Below are 23,453 nucleotides of genomic sequence, written 5' to 3' on the forward strand. Positions count from 1 at the left end.
GCGCGCATGCACACACACGCATATCTAAGAGTAGATCTCCAAAAATAGAACAAACCCAAGAACTAAAAAGAAAATGGGCTATGAAGCTCACCACTTTGGATTTTGATTCTACGTTCTTCAAGGATCCTAAGCATACCCAATGCCTCATGGATATATAGGAGTGCTGATCACTTCCAGTGTAGAGCCTCCCGTCACAAAATGCAGGCTGTCAATCCGTATTCATTTCCCCAAATTGGGAAGGCCTGTCATCAACAAGCTTGTAATAGCTAATATGTTTTACGGAGCCCATGCCACATCAACTGCAATTGCAACCACAAAGGCGACACACCACAGATGCCCCGAATCAATTTTGGATCAAACACGTTAAACTGCACCCTCCTTAAAGAATCAAGCAGCAACCCAGTAGTCACCGCCGGTAACAGAACAGGAATTGCTGCTGACGGGATTGTCCTCGCCAACTCGCGAGCTTTACACAGATGAGCATTTGCCACTGTCGCCACTTCATGCACTGCATCAGCTAAGGCTTCACTATATTTCCTGCGATAGATGTCTTCCTGTGACACCCCATGCTTTGCTGCAATTTCTATTGGAATATATGTCCGACGGGATAGGCTATGGTGATGACTGGCCTTCAGTAGCAGCGCAAGACCCTCAGCTTTCCCGACATGAGAAGCAGCATGGTCAGCGGCAGTTGTTCGTATTCCTGCAGCCTCGAGAGTAAGATAAAGCAGAGCTGAGGCTGTATTCTCTGCATATTTTTCAACAACTGATACAGTCATCGGTGCTCCCACCATCTCAAGATCAGAGCTTCTGGCATCTATCACGCGTGAGAACCAGAGCTTGCTCAGGCGATGCTCTTTCACGATGGCACTCAATGCTAGTACGACAGGATGCTCCACGGTCTTGCTTTTATAGATTCCATCCAAAGCCTCTCGCCACCATGTGAGTCGCATCAATGCCAAGTTTGGGTCTCTACTACTTTCTAGAGCACGAGCTACCTCAACATTGAATGCACGTAATGAAATTGCAGCTGTGCGCAGCCCCACTGGTAGATAAAGGGATGTTAGGTAATGCTCATAATCATATGTCCGGACCTGTTGGACACAGTAAGACAAGGCATTCCGAAGTCCCCCAGCAGCTGCATTGTTGGACATGTATTCTCTTTTACGAATGTGAGAACCCCTGCACAAACCGGGAAACTCTACTCAGTGATAACTCTGTCAAGTCACAAAGGCTTTTTTTACATACGCACTGTGCTTTGCTGCTATCAATAAGTTTAACATGCAACCCTGGCAGAGAGGTTGCAATTGGTACTTCAGTGACTCTCACAATAATGATATGGAACAAGTAGTTTAGTACTTCAACTAAGTTGGGTGCTTAGTGTCCCTAATAAAAAAAGCTAACATGTAACTGATTATGTTGCTTCATTGTGATTCTGATGGCTACTCATCTTACGTCATCAATGACGTAGCAAAGCGCAGATTTAGGTATGAAAATCAGGTCGCCACATTTAAAATTTCAGACAGAAAACAAAAAATCTACCCAGCAGAGCAACTTTAGCATGAAAATAGCTTCATTAGCAGAAAATCAAACTGGGAAATTTTCACTTTGATGACACTGGTGCTTCTCCTTAGAACGACCATTCTTTCCTCTTTTCGCTTTCTACTCAAATTTGAGTCTACAAGCCTCATTTGTCCAATTAACCACGTTTGTTCTCAATGCATGTGTATCAAAGCAAAAGAATGGAAGGTAAATCCCATACATTCTTGTTTATTTTCAGGAGCAACCTCAGTCTCATGCAGTAATAAGGGGGATATCAAGCAGGGAGACCTTGCACTCCAGAGCTACATGGAACTAAAATCAAAAAAATGGCTCATTGTCTCAATACAATTTTTGTCCCAGGTATCTTAGCAATCACTCCATTTGCTCAAGAGCACCATTGGATCTCTTCTTCTGCCCGAGTATTGGGGCTTGTGTGACTTGTAATACTTGCATCAGCCTCTTCAAGGACACGTTAAATTCACACACTATATCTCATGGGCATCTGCAGCCCATGGCATGGCTGTCCACATGGAAGCTCTGCAGCCCTGCAGCCCAGGTACAGTAGGTCAGCCAGCAGTACAGACCAGGACAGGGTGTCAGCAGAACATGCCAGCACCAGCCTCCGTAGGTTGGAACAACAGTACAGTAGCCATTCCAGAACTGCCACATGGATGCGCAGCAGGCAGGACACGAGCAGCAACGACCTCGCTCCTCTACAGCAAGAGCACCGGAGGGAGAGAATGGTGCGCCTGATGGCAGCAAGAGAAGCAGTGAAATGGGCTGCATAATTCGAGAGAGAGTAGGAAGAGAAGAAAAGGATGAGAAGGAAGATGGGGAGTTATGATGGTGTCAGGTCCATGAGATGAGTGCACAAAGTGCACTGAAAATGGCTGTGTGGAATTGCAATCACACCCTTTGGTCCAATCCGAGAGGGTTCCTGGAGATGTACACTGACAGAGACATGATCTCCTACACCGAGACACATGAGAGCCCAGAGAGAGGACTTCCCATAGTGATGGGATATACACAGGAGTGAGCCCATAGGATTGAGATGAGGGGAGAGAGTGAGATACGAGGTTCTAGGGGTGCGGCCATCTTTTCAGATCACACCTGAGACCACTCATATCTATGGCACAGAGAGAGGACCATGCAAGACATATGTGGGTACATGTCCAACTACCAGATGCACGATCGATCTTTATTGCAGTGTGCTACTCCCCCCAGACACATCATCCTATGCACGTGAGGTCACCACAGAGGGACGTAGCCCATATGAGATGATATAGGATAACATCACAAAGTTCTCTAGGCAGGGAGATAACCCTCCTCCTTGGTGACTTCAATGCGCGCACAAGAGATAGACAGGTGGGCTTACTTGATTTACATCATAGTACCGGAGCTAGATGCAGTAGAGCTCAAGATAGTGAGGCACTTAGCAGATGCACCACATATGACAGGGTATAGGCAACATCTATTAGAGTTGGGTGCAGTCCATGATTTGATCATATATAACAGTCTCCAGAGATGGCCATCATCTGGCAGGCTCACTTGTTTCCCAGAGTAGTATAGTGGATTACCTGTTGGATCCCTTTGTAGTGCCTCCTCCACCACTCGGTGCTAATCACTCATACCTAGCCTTCTCTATATCTACTACTATGCGAGTTGGAGTGAGGGCCCATCCCACGTCTAGATCCACTTTGGCCGTGCCCTCGGTGAGCCACCTTAGACCTAGCCTGAGAGCTCCTAGCCATACTTGGAGATGATGTAGACCTCGCCCAGGCCTCGGACACTCTTACCTCAGTTGTACAACACACTGCCACCAGATCTTTCCCCGCGACTCGATCTGCACATGTCCAAGTTGGGAAGATGCCTCAAAACCCTTGGTTCGACGAAGAGTACAAAGAGATGAGAGCTCATCTCACACATGAGCGAGCATTAGGCCCTCTGACCTCTACTGAGGCACAATGGATCTCACGACGACTTGATATATCGTAAGAAGCAAGCTTTCCTCACACACAGGTTGGATGAGGTGAGCATATCATTTCGAGAGGGATACCCTACCATTGGTTGGGAGCTTCATCAGAGGGCGAAGCCGCCTATTCTCATCACAAATTCAAATATTTGGCACACATACGCATGCTCTCTCTATGACGTCCCGATGCAGACACAATCTGATATGTCCTCTATGCCCAGGCCCACCACGTGTCATTTGTTCACTACACAGAATGCACGTGGTGCACTCCGTCTGCTCCATAACGGAGAGCACAAGATGATGAAGGATTGCACCAGGCGCACGATCCGCAGAAAGTTTGAAGGCGCAGGTTAACTGCATGGGATAACAAAAATCACATATATTGTTGTCTTTTTAGGCACATACCCTAGACTAGTGATTGAACCATACAACCAAGAGCCACACCCACCCATACTTCATCACGCATCGGGCCGGCTCTCTTCACCCCGTAAGCGTTTACCTCCTTTTAAGGAGTAGGGGCTTTGCAGTTGATTGCTTTAGGCCCAATCAAGTTGATTCGATGGGTTCAATTTTCCATCTCCCACATCATGGTTTCAGAGCAAGGGAGTTCAGCTACATAGAGGCCCAACTCAGCCTCTAGACAACCCAGTAAGAAGTATTTTAAGGGATCTGAAGACGACCTTAGCGAAGGATTTGTGAAAGAAAAGATCAAGGAGTTTCAGTCTTTGAAGCGAAAGCGTTGATTTTAGCATCTATTCGAGGAGATGATGACCAAGCAAGTTTCAACGGCACTAAAAGAAAAGGGAGATCAAGAGATTTCTCTCACTTCTCCATCAAAAGACCTCTCTAAGCATCCACATACTTCAAGGAAGTGTTCCCGAGTCCTGCATTGCACCTGAAGTGTCATACTTCAAGAAAAAGAGGAAGCCTCACAAGAGACGAAGCCGAAAGCACGCAAGGAGATCTCCCAGTTCAAGCCCATCTTCTTCTAGTTCTTCTTCTTCTTCTTCTTCTTCCACTTCCTCTTCCTCTTCCTCATCTTCTTCTATATCCCGAGGACGCTCTCGTCATAAGCGCAGAAGGAGATCGAGTTGTCGAAGCAGATACTTCAAGGAAGGTGGTAAGTCGGTCAAGTTCACTACTTTTAACGGAAAGTATTAAGCCACTAAAAATGCTTTGCAGTTCATCCGCCAGTTTGATATAGCTTTCAAAACGAGGCACTATCGCGAGAAGTCCAAGTTAAAGATTGTAAGTCTTCATCTGACAAATAGTGTCATTACTTGGTGGAGAGCTCTTCTAGTTGCAGAATAGGCTTTAAGAAGCAGTTTTTTCCCAAGAATTTCTATGATGATGCTCATACAGCCTGGGAAAGCGTGTGCATGGCAGCCTCTGACACCATCGACACAAATAATCAAAAGTTTTGGACAGCTTATCTTCAAATCACGCCCTTCTAAGAAATTTCAAAAGGACAAAGCTTTGGAGTGGGATTGCTTCCCAACATACGAACTCAAGTAAGCATTGATCCAAAGAAGACGAAGCTCCGATCCGAGATTTGATGCATTCAACTTCCGTGGTTGAACTGCTAAGGGATGACCTCCTTCACACTATGGCAGAAAAGGAGAAGGGTGTGGATACTAGTAAGAGGGTTGTAACACCAACCCAAGGTTCAAAGAGATTTCAACCTCAAAAGCCGAGGGGGCCATTCAAGCCCTTCAAAGGGAAGTCAGAGTTTACTCCAAAACAAATTGAGGCCTTTCAAAAGGAGGGCAAGTGTTTCCATTGTGGAAACGAAGGGCATATGGCTGCCCCATGCCCCGAAAGGCCTGTGGGTCCAAGGGAGCAGAAAACGCCAAAAGAACCGCCAAAGCTTGTGGCCCAGATATGTTGGACAGAACCACATAATAGGAAACTGAGAGCTTTGCCTCGCATGGGGTCAAGTAAGAGATCAGAATGCTTTAATTCTTTTTTATCCAAGAGCTACCGATAATTTCATCTCAGAAGATCTAGCTTTGAGGCTAGGAATTAAGACGGAAGAATTGGGATTATCTTTGGATGCAGAACATGTTTTTACAGGGGACCCAGTCAAAGTCACACCGTTGATTGGAAAGCTCAGAATTCATGTACGGGACTACGTGGACCACGAAGAGTTTTATGTTTCACCTCTCAAGCATTATGATGCTATTTTGGGTATGCCGTGGTTCCATAGAAAGGAGGTAGTTCTTGATTCTAAAGCAAGAACTCTCAGTTTTGTGCATTGGAATAAGCAAAAAAAGATTTTGGCCAAGGGAAAAGGCGAGACTATTCCATTGTATCAAATATTTCCATTGCTAAATCAATAAAATCTGTAATTTCTGCGTATATGGTCTTTGTTAAAGAGAAAGAGAGTGAACCTCAAGTGGAAGTACGTCCTTTAGAAAAAGAAAATTTTCAGTTTCTAAAACCTTTCAAACATTGTTTTTCGAATTCTCTACCAGGAGAGCTTCCTCCAGAACGGCTTAAAGATCATGTTATAAGGAGCTGAGCCCCTGAATCAGCCGCCTTATCGTGTGAGCGCAGCCCAGACTGAAGAAATTATGGCACAGTACAGGATTTGCTCTCCAAAGGGCTTATGAGGCCCAGTTCCTCACCCTTTTGTTCACCACTGGTCTTAGTTCAAAAGAAAGATGCCTCTTATCGTATGTGTGTGGATTATAGAGCTCTTGATAAAATGACAGTCAAGAGCAGGTTTCCAATCCCTCGCATAGATGATATTTTGGACAAACTAAAAGAGGCCACGATTTTCAGCCGTATTGATTTAAAAAGCGGATATCATCAGATAAGCATCCACCCACAAGATGTCTGTAAGACAGCCTTCTGGACCACTTTTGGACTTTGAGTTTTTGGTGATGCCTTATACACCAGCCACTTTCAATCGTATGATGGACAGAATTTTCAGATCTTCCAGGCACTTTACAGGTACTTTCTTTGATGATATTTTGGTCTTTTCTAAGAAGAAGAGCACAAAGAGCACTTGGCTACTGTTTCAAGAACTCAAAAATCATAAGCTTTTTATTAATGCCAAAAAGAGTAGATTCCTTCTTGAAGAGATTCGTTATTTTGGACACATTATTTCCAAGGAAGGGATTCGGACGGATCCAGCCAAGAGTAAAGCTATACAGGAATGGCCAGAGCTCACCTCGGTACATGAAGTACGCAGCTTTCTTGGGCTTCGTTCCTATTACAAACGCTTCATCAGACACTTTGTCACACACCCCCCTGCACTCCGGTGCAATGTGACACATTGGCTACATCGACAAATGCGTAATAGTTCACTAATAGGAGATTTTGCCGTATGCTGTGAGCCCTTTGTGAGCCCTTGTCCAGGGACAGTCAGGCAAAAGCTACGTAGGTCAATCTCTAAGCCTTAGGTCAAGTCAGAAAGTCATTCTTGCTCAATGGTACCCCCTGGAGAATAGTAGGTTAGTGTAAGTCCATCTTAGGTTTAGTTAGGACACGTGTTAGCCATGATAGGAGCCCCAGAAGAGGCCCCCAAAGGCAGCACGTAAGATGAGGAGGAATAGGGGAGGCACCTGTGCAGGCAGCCTCCAAAGAACGGCTCCAAAACAAGGCCTTGGGCCTGTTTTTATAGGCCAAACCCAGCAGCCCAGTCGGCTATAACCGACCAGCTGGGTCGGCAGCCCTCAGTGCCTTCAGCCACTCCTAGACAGACATTCCTCCACAGGGTTTGGGCACTACTCCACTAGAGATTACCAAGGCTGGCACTAGAGTCATCCAAACGTCTAGCAGAGAGAGGGGTCGATACAATCTAGCAGAGAGCACGGTCGATACAATCTTGTATACACACATGTTCACGTGGTTTGCCAGTCATGGTATTCAGATGGACAGGCTTCCCCCCTTTCAGTTCAATATGGATACACCACACGAGTCGATTCCACGAGATGAGATTAACCGTATCATATGGTTAGACCTCCTTCAGCTCCAGTACTTCTCAACCTTGGAGAGGGAGGGGGGGCACCAAGAGTTCTCCACCAAGTTCCAATTGTTCTATCACGATCACTTCTTGACAGCATTGGAGAATAGACTCACCATCAACCCTAGTACCTCGAGGACAGAGGAGTCTCACATGCACTGAGGATGGCCATTGGATAGATGCAAGTCTTGTCCCATCAGCATAGGATTGAGACAAGTAGGGCTGCACGCATACCCAGAGAGCAGCAGATCTGCAGATTATGCACGTTGGGGGAGATTGAGACAGAGGAGCATTTTCTATGTATCTGCCCTGCATACTATGAGATCCGGGGACGATACCAATCTCATGGTTGATCCACCAGCTCTGCATTGAGCTCTATCTGATTAAGATGCTATTGCAACAAATTAGAAAGCAGCATGAGGCGACACTGCCACATGTCATTAAGGCAGACCAAGCACAGAGGCATGTCATAGATTTTTATGCATGAGTCATATATCAGGTGGAGGAGGAGGAGCTAGCTGATATGAGGGCAGTATATATCAACAGAGGCCGACTTGACACTACCAAGTGAGGGACACACACAACATGGAGAGTGACCAGAGTACATACGATCGAGGTCCGGCCTATCTCATCTCTCCTCAGAGGAGACCGCCGGAGACAAGTGGATCTAGAGATCAAGGAGACCATGTTTCCCCACCACAGCGTGAGATAGCTCGACAAATACAGATCTGGGATATCCTCGCAGCCCACCAAAGAGTTAGCACATTTCAACTTATGAGTCTCAGCTTTAAGCTCTCAATTTTCAGTTTTCAGTTTTCAATTGTATTTGAGTTTTGTGCGAGCTCTTGAGCTCTTTAGCTTCGTATTGCACTCAGCAAGGGCCTAGCACCCTGTGCTTCAGCGCTTCAAGGCTTGGATGAATTACTTTTGCTTCTCTCTCTCTCTCTCTCTCTCTCTCTCTCTCTCTCTCCCCAATATATTACGAGACCCAAGGCCACTTTTACTACCTCTTTAGAGACAGCTTAGGGCTACTCTTCAATTTCCTCGCCTTTCCAAACCAAAGGTGTTTGGCCCCTTTCATCCATGAGGCAATTTTTATTTTTTTTTCAAAGAAAGGAACCTTGTATTAATGCTTGAAAGATTTCATACAAAGACAACAGCCCCGAAGGTGCTGAGTATGAAAAAACCGGAAAAGGCTGAAAGAAAGAAAACCGACCTTTTCCAAAGAAGCCCAGCTCACTGCCTAGGGGATCTCTTGAACTGGGGCTAATAGCCAAGTGGGGGGACTATATAGCCAGCGAATCCCTCGCGGAGTGAAGATGTAGAAAACACCTGCAAGCCAAGCCTTGCAGAAACAAGCACGCCTTTCAATAGTCGCCCTAGAGCCTCGAGTCCCACGCTCCCAGGTGTGTGAAAATCTACACTTTTTCGAAAATGCAAATGTGTGCAATGCATGCAGAATTTGAATGCCGATTGGCCCTCCAATGGGGAAGAGCGCCCTCGTGAGAGTACTTGTTTCTATTTCGACCTACATGCAAGGTGGGAGAGAGTTGACGGATGAATGCAATGTGGTAGAGAGAATGCAACATGAGATTCACAATGAAAAGGGTGATACCCTTTCGTTAATGTCCCTTGAGATCACTCAAGTTCCATCATCCCATTTACACCTACCCTTAGCTTATGACCCATGCATCTACCATTCAATGCACCTTAATGCACCCTTCCCTTCCTATTGCCCCTAGGACCTAAACATGTGTGTGCACATTTTTATTAATAGAATAAGTATCACTTGTCCAAATTCGATGCCGTCTGAAGCAGTGGCTCCAGCTCGACTAGTCCTATCTACTCAGATGATCCACCGCCATAACAAATCGGTCGGTGTCCATCATAAATACAAATACATGTTACACCATTGGCGTATAACATAATAATAATGTTTTAATGTCTACTAATCACAGATTAGTGATTTCTCTTGTCATGACACTCCCTCCTGCTTGAATGGGCAGAAGTCCTCTTCTGGATCCTCTCGTCTCTTTCTCTTGCGTACGCTTTTCTCTTTTACTTCTGCATTTGCATCTCCTCTTCATATTCTGCAAATAATCTTCTCTTGGTAGTACACGATCTCTTCTGAATCCAAACTTAAATCTCTATCTTCAAGTTCTGGTTCCTCTTAATGCTGAATATTCAAAATGCAGAAGTACCACTGTAGTGCCTCTTCAGTATCTCTTCATGTTCAGAATCCTCTTATGAATACTTAGCTGCTGAAATCTCTTTACAGTAACCTGCTTAATAAGCTTAAACACATTCTCAACAAATTGGTCAGTATTAAAACGATTCTCTCACCCAAATGTTTTCATTGAACTAGGTAGACCTTGGCTATGGATGATTTTGCGATGAAGAGCTACTTCGTCTATAGAAACTATAGACCTTCAATCTCTTTTTCCAACTCTTCTATTTCAGCCCTATTTATCTTATCAGACGCTCTACACGGAGGAGAAAAATATTTATTCTCTGTCCATACTCTACAATGAATATGCCTACTCTCTATTCAGTTCACACATCCATACACCAGTGTTGGCTGAATGGATAGCAGTTACTCTTGGTTCTATGTTCATCGTAGAGTCTTAAGACGAGGAAGTAGAAGCCTCACCCTCCTGCTTGGATGCTTTGCCTTTCCCTTTTACAGAATTGGTTTTGACAATTTTGGCTAATAGAGGACATTCATGCCACAGATGCCCTGGCTTATGTTTCTTACATCCGAAACATTTTCCCTCCTTAATTAACTTTTTCTTCTCATCGTCAGTCATGGAAGGAAATGGTATCCATCTAGGACGTGATTGGCTGTTAACATTTTATACAATAGCTTTCTCATTTCCTTTGTTGAAGGGTTTACGCGGATCCAATTTCCTCTCGGCTATTTCAGCCAGCTTAGTGAGGTCCTTAAGCGTGGTCGAGTTAAACATTTCAACCTCGTACCTTACTTTTGGGCTTAAAGCTGCTAAATACTTCTTTCTTCTATCTTCCTCACTCTTTTCGGGTAACTCTAGAGAGAGTTTCCAAAATCTGGCTGTAAAATCTGCATTACTCTCATTATCGAACTACCTAAACCCCTCCCAACGAAAGGGTAGGTTCTCTTCATGCCTCGGTGGCATGAAAGTGGCTTTCAGTTGCCCCACGAATTCAGCCCATTCATGAATAGGCTCTTTTCCTGTTTGTGACAAGGACCACCACATTAGAGCATCCTTCTGCAGATGCAATGTGGCAAGAGCAAGCTTCTCTTGCTCGGTCTTGTCTTGATGGGCAAAGTATAGCTCAAAATGGCGAATCCAATTGAGGATTTTGTCAGCCTCCCTTGCCCCATCATATTTGGGAAACTCAATTCTCTCTCGTGGTTGGAATTTGGACCTCTTAGAAGGGGTAGGGAGTCCACCTTGACAAGTCCATCTAAAGTCTCCTACCAATCCGTGTGGTGTAGGAAAAGAAAGGCACCTCATCTATCATCTTAGCTAGGCTGCCCTTGGAGGGCCAGAACCACTCTCCCAGGTTCCACTAGACCTCCCTCACGGGTCTACCCTCCCACAGCCAGAGGCGCCATCTAGAGGCATCCTGCTCTGAGATACTGGGAGGATCAATGTGCCACTCCTTCCCCAAGCATCCTACCACTCTGATCATCTGCCAGTGTATCCCATCGGTCCTCCCAGTGAGGGGCTGAAGTAGGCCTCCAGGTCCTACACGGAAGAAGCCGGGGTGTGTGCTGCCGCGCTGCATCAAAATCTTCAAGGGAACACCAGTACGGGAAAAGTGCCCAAACCATCTGCTGTCTCTCCAAATGTGAAGTCCTTCCTACTAGGACTCAAGAATGGCTAAGTCGATCTCGCCCATCCGCTGCCCTGCACCTCTAAGATGCGCTAGGGCGTCAAGCCTCGCCTCTGCCTCCATAGGTAGTCTGCTCCAGCGACTAAAAGACCCTGCTGGACCACTGTCCCACTGTGCCCAGCCAATGTGAGTCCGCTGCCAGAGCATACGTCCCTCTTGATCTCTGACCTCCGGGTGCCACATAAGGAGTTGGCGCTCAAACTCCTCTCTGCATCTGGACGGAGCACGGATGAGACTCCCTACTAGTCTCTACCAAACCCTGTGAAGACTCCTCATCAGGGGGGAGCCCTTCCCCGTAAGGGGGGCCTCTGAGAAGATCCATCTATGTGAAGGCTGCCACTATCCCCCAATGCGTGGGGTGTTCCTCAGAAGCCCTCTCTGTAAGAGGAGCTTCCAAGGCTCAGCACCTAGGGTGAGGCCACGAACTACCAACTTGCCCAGAAGGGCCCTGCTCTGCATCTCCGAATCAATGATACCCAAGCCTCCCAGGGCCTGCGGCATGATCACTGTCTACCAAGCTACTCGGGCCCTAGTGTTCCTCGTGCCGTCTAAACCTGCCCAAAGGAAGTTCCGTACCAACCGTCGAAGCTGCCCAATGCATCCTCTATGAAAGCACCAACAGGAGGTAATATACCAAGTAGTGGCAAGAAGGACCTGGTTTGCCACTAAGGCACGACCTGCCAGTGAGAGTTTGGCCGAGCTCCAATAGAGAAGCTTGCGCCGAGCACTCTCAAGGACCGGGGCAATCTACTGCTCTGCTGTGATGTCAATACCCACCTAGCATCCGAGGTATCTCGCTGTCTGGCCCCGCGGTATCCATCTGAACCAAAGTCACTCCCCCACTCACGGATCTCCTGTGAGTGGATCTCCTGTGCTCAAAGCCCGTGAAGAAGCCTATGGATTTCGTCCCCTTGATCTGTGCCCCCGAGGCCTCACAACAGATAGCCGAGGCACCTCGACTCTCTCTAGACTCGTTGTGGTGCCCTCAACATACAAGGCCGTGTCATCTGCAAACTCTGAGGCAAGGAGCTCCTTCTCCTGCCTTATTAGGAGCCTCAACCCTCTAGGACCCGCCACCTGTTATCTCAGATAGTAGCCCAGAGCCTCCGCTACAAACAAGAAGAGAAAGGGAGCTAGTGGGCAGCCCTGGCGGACCGAGCGAGAGAGAGGAAAGGCCTCGCCTGTGTGTCCTCCGATAATCATCTGACTAGAGCTCCCTACATATAGCGCTGAAACTCCTCTAACCCATCTATCTGAGAAACCCAATCTCCTCACAGTTTCCTCCAGGAAAGACTAATCCACCTTGTCGTAGCCTTCTCAAAGTCCAAGAGAAGGATGGCTAGTGGCTATGACTCCTCCCTGGACCAATCCACTGCCTCCCAGAACGTGAAGATATTGTCCAGGATGCTGCCCTCCTAGACAAACCTAGTTTGTGTGTCATGGATGATGTCGGTAAGATGAGGCCGTAACCGCAAACTCAAGACCTTGGCAAGGCGTAACCGCAAACTCAAGACCTTGGCAAGGATCTTGTATGCAGTATCAAGCAGAGTGATCGGCCTCCACTATCGGATATCTGACCTATCTTCCCCTTTCTGAATCAAACAGATCCACCCCCTGCACAAGGACTAAGGGAGAAGGCCTGTGTCTAAAATCTCCTGGCAAGCTAAACGGAAAGGGGTGGAGATGATCTCCCAGAAGTTCCGGAAGAAGGCCGGAGTCAAGCCATCCTCCCTCGGGCACTTATGGGTTCCATGAGGCAATTAGACATTGAGAGCGCCTACTCCGAGCATAGAGGCAGGGATGAGATTGTTGGAAAGGTCACCTCCCCATCTGTAAGCCCCCATATGAGGAGAGCATGGGGGGGGTGAACCTAGCATGGCTGCTATGTGGGCAGAAGAAAAGAGAGAGGGAGGGGGCTGCCACATGGGCAGCAGCTCACAGGCAAGAGAGAAGAGGTGGCTGCCACATGGACAACAGCAAGGCTCATGTAGACAGCACTGTTCAAGACACACCTGGAAGAGCTTCAAAGGCTGCCTCAGATGGCAAGACTGTGCAGGATGGATGGCGAGGGCAACAGCCCCTGGATCTAGGCCTGGCCAAAGGCACCACATGGCAAAGAGGCTCTAGGCAGCAGGCGACACATGGCAGGGTATCCCGGACAGATGGCACAGCATGGCGAGGGCTTGTAGGCAGGTACACAGGCTGCAAACAGGGCTGATACATGGTGTGAGATGGCGGGGGAGCCTGCAGGAGCAGCCGGCCTTGTAGAGGACTAGTCTACCCGGTTGGATCAAGGGGCTGCAAGAAGGGGCTTGACCCTGTATATATAGGGGGCATGTGCCCTAGTTTTGTGGGCCAACAGGCCCTTGTTTTGAGCCCCAGAAGGGGTGCATTTAATGGGCCAGAGGCGGCAGGTTGACCGACCAATAGGTCGGCCATTTTAGGTCTGCCGGGTCGGTTGGTTGGCCAGCCCTCTAGACCTATAAAAGGGAGGGCCTTGTGCTCTCATTCATCATCACTTAGAGAAGCCTTTGAGGAGCAGAAAGGAGCAGCACCAGCAGCAGCAGTTGGGCCTCATCCTGGAGGTGAACCTGGCTGGAGACCTGCAGACTTAGCTCACTCAGAGGGCTGCCCACCTAGGCTGGTTTGCAGACAGCAAGGTGGAAGAGATCTGGACGGAAAGTCTACTCACGCTCGAGGTGGAGCAAGCGGGCTCGAGTCTAGAGATAGCTGGCAGATAGGAGAAGGACCTTGTGGTAAGATCAGAGGACCACGTCATTGGTGGGACTCCGGATCTATCTCTTTTGTATTGTGTCCATAGCTTTGGACGGAAATATATTATTTTGGCGTCACTTCCTCACATCCAAATGGCCGAGACGTCAATAGAGCCATGGGTCATTCTGAAGGATCTATACGAGACAGACAACACATCTCATATCTTGCTTCTTCAACATCAGCTCTACAACCTCGATATGGATGAGGGAGATTCGGTACATGAACACTTGACGAAGGTCAAGGTGATGAGGGATCAACTGGCATCAGTGAGTCAGAAGGTGGACTCGTGCCATTTGGCCTTGATGGTACTCAGGAGGCTACCTCGGAGTTTCAAAAGCTTTGTTACGATTGTGACAACAGGACAGAGGACCAAACCTCTGACTTTTGAGGAGTTGGGTCCATTACTCCTACAAGAAGAAGCTAGGGAGAAGCTCTACAACAACGATAAAGATGACAAGGCATTGCTAGTGAAGGATTACATTGGCAAAGGAAAGGGCAAGCCTAACAGTGGCAAATCCAAGAAAAACAACTCTGATGAGGAGGACACGTCCAAGAGGAAGCAAAAGAAGAAGTGCTTCTATTGTGACACACCAGGACATTTTGCGAAGGACTGCAGAAAGAACAAGGCGGATCAAAAAAACAAAAGGAAGGAGTCCGACTCATATTCAGAGGCTGACACAAAAGCCAAAGCAAATGTGGTAATTGAAGGGCTGTTCTTGGTGACATCTCCGTGTGTTACTGAGGTCAGATATGCTGACCTAGAAACCACAGTGATGATGTCTGACATTGAGATGTGGATCGACGAGGAGTCAGATGCCTTTGTGAAGGTGAAGGATAGCATGGAGTGCTTGGTATCTTCCAGATGCGTGGTTGTTGATACTGACACGAGGGTGGATTCCCATGGAGTGCCGTGGGGTTTCATGTTCAGATGGATGTTGTACTTCAGAAGGAGACAATATAGGATTACACAGGCTATTTGTATGTGCCTCGATGACGTGCATGTTTTGCTTTCAGAGCAAGCACACAAGCAGTACAACGATCTCTAGTATGTACATGATGTTCTTCATTTGATCCTTTATAGCATGCTGTGGAGAGACTACTCTCTTCATTTGTCTCAGATAATGCCAGATTGGAAGCAATTGACCTTCTTTGAAGGCAAAAGGGAAAGTGTGGGTGCTTCTTCAAATCTCGAACACACATTGCTGAAAGGTAAAGGTGTACTAAAGCTAGAAGAGTACCTCCATGAGAGCTCAACAAGAGTTCATGATCCAGGTTATCTGGAGATATTCATTGGTTGCGGACCTTGCCAAAGAAAGGACGAGTTGAAACAAACCATCGAAGCATGGTACCTGGAAGACTATTATGAGGGGGACAACTGGAAGATCATGACGGCTGGATTGCTCGAGATCGAAGGCAGGAACGTGACTGAAGGTGGTGGTGCCAAGAGGTGCTACCAAAGATGGACCTGTGTACCAGGATGGTGTGCAGAAGCGGAACCAGATGGTAGAGCAAGAGCCACTGAATGAAAAGCCAAGAAAAGATTTCAACATCGAAGTGTTCTCGAGGACTACTACCAGGGAGTCATTGGAGCATCGTCATCGACGTGTTGGCATTGGACCGAGATGTGTCGGTGAGAGGGGGTGTTGGAAAGGTCACCTCCCCATCTATAAGCCCCCATATGAGGAGAGCATGGGGGGGGTGAACCTAGGGTTTGAGAGACTGACACATAAGCAGCAGCATGGCTGCCATGTGGGTAGAAGAAAAGAGAGAGGGAGCGGTTTGCCACATGGGCAGCACCTCACAGCCAAGAGAGAAGAGGTGTCTGCCACATGGACAGCAGCAAGGCTGTCATGTGGACCGCACTGTTCAAGACATACCTAGAGGAGCTTCATAGGCTGCCTCAGATGGCAAGACTGCAGGATAGATGGCGAGGGCAACAGCCCCTGGATCTAGGTCTGGCCGGAGGCATCACATGGCAAAGAGGCTCTAGTTTTGAGCCCCAAAAGGGGCGCATTTAATGGGCCAGACGTTTGTGATTCCACACCCCAAACCACACTGTGTGAGCTCCTAGGCTATTCTATCAATCTTCCGCTGTGCGTACCCGCTGCTGGTCGTTTTCTAACAGAGGTGCACTGGTAAACTCTTCTCCGAGCATAATCACAGAGTTTTTCCAGCCAGACCACACAGGTTATCACCACGCGGGCCTGCAGGAGCGAGGGTCGGAAACAACAACTCGATAGACTCGACAGAGGATGGACACACAGATTGCACTTGAAGACATCCCTTCCATATTCAGGGTTGTGTTACAGCCGACTCGGGTCACCGTAGCCTTGGTCTGATGCAAAGCGTCTATCAGGAGACCCCATCGAGTGGCGCCCACAGATAGTCAACAGCACTCTCTGACCTATGCTACCACTATCCCACGGGGCGCTGGGTCCATGATATTGTTTTCGATTTTTCTTTGTACTCTGATGACATATGATGATAGCAATGGTGGGGAGGGTCATACTGATATGAACATTATGTTATGACTCAGTATTGAGATTCCTCTGATTATTTAGCATGTAGCATTCAGTATAAGTAATGGTGCTCGTTTTGGTAGCTCCACCCTTCAACTTGTTTATATCTAGTTTCTCACATTCTCATAGACCCATCGATCTTCCGAAGACTTTAATAAACTCTCTCTATTTCTATCTCTATCTCTATCTCTCTCTCTCTATAGATAGCATTCCAAACGTCCACACTGAGCAGTTATGTTGGGCATAGTCGGTGAGAGAGTATACCAAGCATCTTGCTTGTTACATTGGTATTAGAGATTTTATTTTTTAAAAGCCCCGAGATTGTGAGGAGAAGCAAGGAGGCTAGAAAGTGAAAGCACGACATACAAACGACAGGAAGCATCTCTATTATCATTGTCATGTGCACATCCACGATAGGCAGCATTGCCCCCATTTGCAGCCTCCAAATAGTGCAGCCATTACAGCTTCCCTTCCATCAAGATCTTCACAACCTCAAGAGCCATCACAGCAGTCTCACAAGTGGCAGAAATTCAGTTGAAGGGAGACTCTGCATTTTTTATGGTGGCAGTTCAGAGGATTTATTGGATGTGTCGCTCACCGCTAAGCTCCATCTTCCATTAGCGCAGTCATGCAATAGTGCTTCAACTTGACAGTGTATTTAGGCAACAGCTAATACCAGAGAGATAGCCCAGGACGTTGAGCTCTGCATCAACGGGATGGCAAAGAAGTGAAACTTCATTATCACCTAATTAAGCCCAGCAGACGTCACATTACGTGCAGCACAACTTACTGACCACTGAGCAGTAATCAGTTGGCAGGACCGCAACATTTTAGTACAAGACACAGGCAGGAGGCTCGGGTGCCCAACCTGACCCACCAAAAGTAAGTCACTGGTCTATCGATGACCCAGCAGCAGCCATGGGTACACACAGTCCTTGGACAAGGTTCTTCAGCTTTGCCCTTTGTTCCAATTTCAGAGGAAGGAGATGTCATGGGTATCTGCAGCACATGACATCACTGTCCACATGCACCCCTGCAGCCCACAACAGCAGGTACAGCACATCATCCAGCAGTGCAGAACACGGATAGGCTGGGGTCAGCGTGTACAGCATCAAAAAGGGCCCTTCAAACACAATGTGGCAGGGTTGGCAGCCTCACAGTACAGTCAGGAGAGTCTGTGGCAGTCTGCAGGCCACAGACTGAGCCACCCAAGCTATTCCTATATAAAGGGGCATTTCCATCCCATTTGCAGATCAGTCGCAGTAGCAGCAGAAGCTTCATCAGCTCCCACAGTACATCGGCTGGCTGCATTATAGCAATCATGGGATACAAAGAATTGAGCAAAGTTAAGCAGTTATGGGGGCAGTTTGAGGGTGCGCATTCAACTAGCTATGCAACACTTCTGAACAAGAAGTCTTCGGTAAGAAAGGAAACGTCTACGTCAAAGACTGCAGGGAATCATACGAGGGTGGAGAACACTGCAGCGATCAAAAAGATAGATTTGGGGTATTGTTTAGTGCAAGAAGGTTTGAGAAGGAAGATGCACAAAAGATCATACTCCAATGTGTGCTAGTCTGTGTTGGGAGACGATGATGATGGCTGCAAAGGAGGGGCAGGGACTGCTTAGAAATCCGTTGGTGCTTGGATTGGAAGAGCGAGGCATGCTCTAGAAAGCGGTCTGCAGTCGTTTGTCCCCCCCCCCCCCTCTCTCTCTCTCTCTCTCTCTCTCTCTCTCTCTCTCTCTCGCGTTTTCTATGTAATGATAATGGTGGACATGAGGACAAAAAGCTTGATCTATGCTTATTTCTGAAATCAAGCGCACGCATCTTGGCCCCTTTCTTGCTGCTCCGAATCCTCTCTCTGTGGATGGGAGTTTAGATGGTTTTGCGGAGAGAGAGAGACCGCAAGCTGCTGAACGAATCGCAGAGGAAGGAAACGAAGACCTTACTTGGTATGAGAAATCACCATCCAAGAAACGTTCGCGATGGGTGGTTGTAGAGTAGCGGTGGAAGAGAAGAAATGAATCCATGAAGCAGAGAGGATGAGCAGCTCAGCTAAAGGCGTGCAAGAAAAGCTCCAAGGAAAAGTGGCTCGGAGATAATGCTTTCTCGATTGAGGCACACGAGAGAAGACAAGAGAAGAAAAAGGCCCTTTACACACCAAAGAGGGCTTGCCCATCATAAATGGGGGAGCCAATAGGATGCTCCATTGGTGTGGATGGGCACAAATAGTTCCTCAGCACCCGCGCAATCAAAAGCAGCAACAAACCATGGAAGAGAAATCTCTTATCATGGGCACAAGGTGGCACTTGACTCAGCTTTTGGACTCCCCTAAATTTTTGTTGTGTGTAAAGGGGGGCGGGTGCAATCAAAAGCAACAACAAACCATGGAAGAGAAATCTCTTATCATGGGCACAAGGTGGCACTTGACTCAGCTTTTGGACTCCCCTAAATTTTTGTTGTATGTAAAGGGGGGCGCCCATCCACACCAATGGAGCATCCTATTGGCTCCCCCATTTATGATGGGCAAGCCCTCTTTGGTGTGTAAAGGGCCTTTTTCTTCTCTTGTCTTCTCTCGTGTGCCTCAATCGAGAAAGCATTATCTCCGAGCCACTTTTCCTTGGAGCTTTTCTTGCACGCCTTTAGTTGAGCTGCTCATCCTCTCTGCTTCATGGATTCATTTCTTCTCTTCCACCGCTACTCTACAACCAGCCCATCGCGAAAGTTTCTTGGATGGTAATTTCTCATACCAAGAAAGGTCTTCGTTTCCTTCCTCTGCGATTCGTTCAGCAACTTGCGGTCTCTCTCTCTCCGCAAAACCATCTAAACTCCCATCCACAGAGAGAGGATTCGGAGCAACAAGAAAGGGGCCAAGATGAGTGCGCTTGATTTCAGAAATAAGCATAGATCAAGCTTTTTGTCCTCATGTCCAACATTATCATTGCATAGAAAACGAGAGAGAGAGAGAGAGAGAGAGAGAGAGAGGAGTACAAACGACACAGACCGCTTTCTAGAGCATGCCTCGCTCTTCCAATCCAAGCACCAACGGATTTCTAAGCAGTCCCTGCCCCTCCTTTGCAGCCATCATCATCGTCTCCCAACACAGACGGATTTCTAAGCAGTCCCTGCCCCTCCTTTGCAGCCAACAATACCACCCTCGTATGATTCCCTGCAGTCTTTGACGTAAGCTGCTCCATATTGCTAAGTAGTAGAGGTAGCATAAGTTACCAGATCAATCTATATGTTCGACAGGTTTGGAAGCCCAAGCGTGCAGGGGAGCAGGAAAGCGGGATTCCGTCGTGAGGCGACCTAGTTTCGATGTCTGTAGTCATCACAGTTCATATTGTCGTTAGTCAACGGGCGCATGATTCAGAAGGTCGATGCCGTAGCAAACGCTCAATTTTTGTATCGTTGTTGTTTGGCAAGCTAATAGCATATAGATGTTTCTTTATTCCGCCAGAGCAAAGCCTCATCAAGAGAAGAAAGCATACGTCAATCCCCAACACAACAACGTGTTGCGGCTAGTGAAAACGTTTGCGATCTATTTTGCACCATACAACACAGCATACTCTTGCCTACATAGACAATGACAGTGTATACGAACCTACATTTCTGAGCCTCTCAATCCGTGTACGCTCGGTCTTTTTCTCCGTTGCAGGCAACGCACAAGTATATATGAAGCAAGTGTGGGTAACATAATATGGTGTCTCTTTTTTATTCGCACTCATAGCAAGGATAGTAGGATTTGACGTAGTTTGTAAAGATGTCTGTGCTTTTGGGTCTTTGCCACTACTTGGATTCACATAGCAATTTAACCATGTGAGTTCATGTAATGAACTAACTAGAGTACCCCACACTTACATGACAGCAACCATGATCACGCTCCTCAAAAAGGAAGATAGCACGGACAATAGTAATAAAGCAAACAACAACGTCTAGCCTGCTCATATCTCCCCTTGTTAAGCACTTGTCCCAAACGATTTAAAGACGTCCAACTCCAATGCGCTTCCCATGATAAAGATCAGTAGCCTTTTGTCATAGTTTGTTGATTATTGGTTCGCCTATGAAGGCAAAGTCCTTGCGAAGTACGAGATGTTTAGGGCACAAGATGCTCCATATGCTACGTACATGCATGTCAACTTAACAGACAACGACTACTGCCAAACAATCACCTTGCATGTGCCACACGCATACGTATTCCAACTAAGGGACATTCTTGACGTGGATAATTTTTAGAGAAAGAGGGGCCGACTGTCACGAAGAAGAGCCCCGATGAATGCGGCACATCCCAATGTCATTGCACCTAGACTCCACTACTAGCATATTGAAAGGCAAGCCGTTTGATGGAGCTCTCTCTTTTGTTCCAGAGACAAGCATCAACAAGTACGTACCGTCGGTGTCCTAGCAAATGGAGACTGGGAATGTGTCTTTCACCTCAGTCATGAGGACAGTCGCTTTTGCCATGGTGAAAGTCGACCTAGGTGGGCCATTGTCTGATCAAATTATAGTAGCTGATGATCATAATGCCAAGGACCCCGTGCAACAATAAGTCTCCAACCCCAATCAGTTGTTGCGAAAGCCAGATGTCATTATCCTCACTGGATCTCATTTCTTCACCCGTTGGCATTGCAGCAGCTATCTTTTATTAATGACGGAAGGCAAACACTCACATGCATAGTGTAGGATTTCAATGATTCAGGAATTGTCATGTACGTGGTGAAGAATATCTCTTATATGTGTGCTTGCCACACAATGGCCATATTTGATTTCACCATCCTTGCTAACGTTCTGGAAGAAAGGCTTCATGCTACTCTCGATGATGCCTTCATCCAACAAGTGTCAGATCTAGGGTACGATCAGAAGGTGGTACTCAAATACGTTTTGCTTTAGCATGTTATTTTTACGCAAATAAGTATGCTACATGTTTGACCTTTTCATTGCCATGTGTATAGATGCATGGAGTACTATAGTTCACTAGCCTCAACGGCCCGCTGATGGAGTTTCAATGTGCTACATGTATAGGCTCTTGCGTGAGCCATGACCCTGCATGCCATTTCTGCTACACATGTGGTAGCCTGCAGACTATTGTATGCATTCCTTCTCTAAAAGGTGGTGGTGTGCTTCGTGATGGTTCCGATGTTGATGTGAGCTCCATGGCACTCACGCGAAGAAAACCTTGGGCTTGCGTTGTGCATTCATGGACTATCACAACCATAGCGTGGTAGCTACTACTAGTAGCCTGCTAATGGACCGTCGCCCCTGCGGTCATTTCACAATAAATAGCTTCGGGTTCGTCACGGCATTTGAGCTCGATGCATAGACATACACTGTGCATACAAAAGCATTCGAGCAGATAGCTTGATGATCCATTTCATTGTAAATACTCTGCTATACTTACGCAAGATTGTACATACACTAGGATGGAAATAAAACCTCTTGTAGTACATTGTCATTTGGCTTTTGTTCTACCTTTACTGCCTAGGTAAAGGCCAAGAAGATTGTATATATTACTGCAATGAAATAAATGCTTTTACATTCAATGTTACTTCCCTTCTTATGGAGTCGCATTGCTAATGGTGATATTTGATCGTGCGAGGGTTTACATATATATACACATATATATATATATACATATATTTGAGCATTACATATATATATATATACACATACATACATACACACATATACATACATACATACATATATATAGATGTATGTATGTATGTATGTATGTCTCTCGCACTCTCTCTCACTTCAACACAACCACCAATGGAGTACAGCGCTAGCAATGTCCCTTTCCACACAACCACACCATCAGTGACTAGTGCCCACCTTGTTCTAAACCGTGCCCCCACCCATTTAAGATGGGACATATGTATTGACCTTAGCACATATAAGGTGATATGGAACCAAGAAATCATGGAAGGCAATCCAAATGGTTCCGATGTGCTTGAATGCATGCAGATGCTAATGAAGGCATGTACATATAGCTCTTTGCTCAATACTCTGTATAGCAGCATCTCCACATCTGCTTCAGAAGAAGCGACACCCTGGCACAACCTCAAAACAAAGCATGGGGGTAGTACTGCCATGACCTTAACCAAGGATAACATCGCATCCCTCCTCAAGGAGTCTTCAATGTCAAGGGCATTGGTCTAGGACTACTTGACCCGTTTCTCAGTAATGCTTGAGACATCCTTCACTGTACTGGTGCACGATGGCATGGTGGTAGTACAAACAATAGAATTCAATGCTAGCAATGGGAAAGGCAACCACACAGTGCTACTGAATGATTAGGCCTACCGTGCACTAATTGCCCCTGATCTCCAACCACTGTAAGAGAAGTGAGGGGACATCAGCTGGCCGAAGGAAGGTGAACGTCAAATTGCCAACCTTGTGCATATGTTCCCTAACTTGACTGCAAATGAGCTTTCATTTCTTTACAACACAACTAGCGCGGCATTCATCATTCCATCAAGAGCATCCAAAGTAAGATTTACAGAATGAGGGTGCAACCCTTTGGAGACACAGCCCATGGCTCGTCCATGGGAATAACAAGCATAGGTAAGAGCAATCGAGCATGCCCACCCCCAACGGAGACAAGGAAATGCAAAAGGAGTAGGTCCCCTTGAATGATTTACAACAACAAAATTGCGGACAGCTTGCGATTCCCATGTGCTTGAGGGAACTCTAACATTAGATTCCAACTTAAAAAAGGCACCACCCACTTGCATGGCCCTACTGGTGGAGCTGGACACTCATCTCATCAAGACCGCATCGAGCGGACGATGCATTTGTAG

At 46.9% G+C, this 23,453-nt stretch overlaps 1 protein-coding gene across 5 annotated transcripts; it reads right to left on the reverse strand.

Moving 5' to 3' along the window:
- Positions 1 to 226: 226 nt before the first annotated feature.
- Positions 227 to 23,248, reverse strand: LOC147898649 (Terpenoid synthases superfamily protein). Of its 5 annotated transcripts, none has more exons than XM_087379599.1 (3): positions 22,957 to 23,248; positions 19,882 to 19,975; positions 227 to 1,182 (listed from the first exon to the last, which is right to left on the reverse strand). In XM_087379599.1, the coding sequence occupies exon 3, from the start codon at positions 1,152 to 1,154 to the stop codon at positions 267 to 269; it is 888 nt and encodes a 295-aa protein (XP_087235725.1). In that variant the 5' UTR covers positions 1,155 to 1,182; positions 19,882 to 19,975; positions 22,957 to 23,248; the 3' UTR covers positions 227 to 266. The 5 variants fall into 5 exon arrangements, with proteins under 5 accessions (XP_087235725.1, XP_087235724.1, XP_087235721.1 ...); XM_087379598.1 differs by lacking the exon at positions 22,957 to 23,248 and adding an exon at positions 20,262 to 20,342; XM_087379595.1 differs by lacking the exon at positions 19,882 to 19,975.
- Positions 23,249 to 23,453: the final 205 nt, after the last annotated feature.

This window comes from Dipteris shenzhenensis, chromosome 9, assembly GCF_047967505.1.
Source record: "Dipteris shenzhenensis isolate YYH24624 ecotype China chromosome 9, Dip_SZ_1.0, whole genome shotgun sequence".
Lineage (NCBI taxonomy): Eukaryota > Viridiplantae > Streptophyta > Polypodiopsida > Gleicheniales > Dipteridaceae > Dipteris > Dipteris shenzhenensis.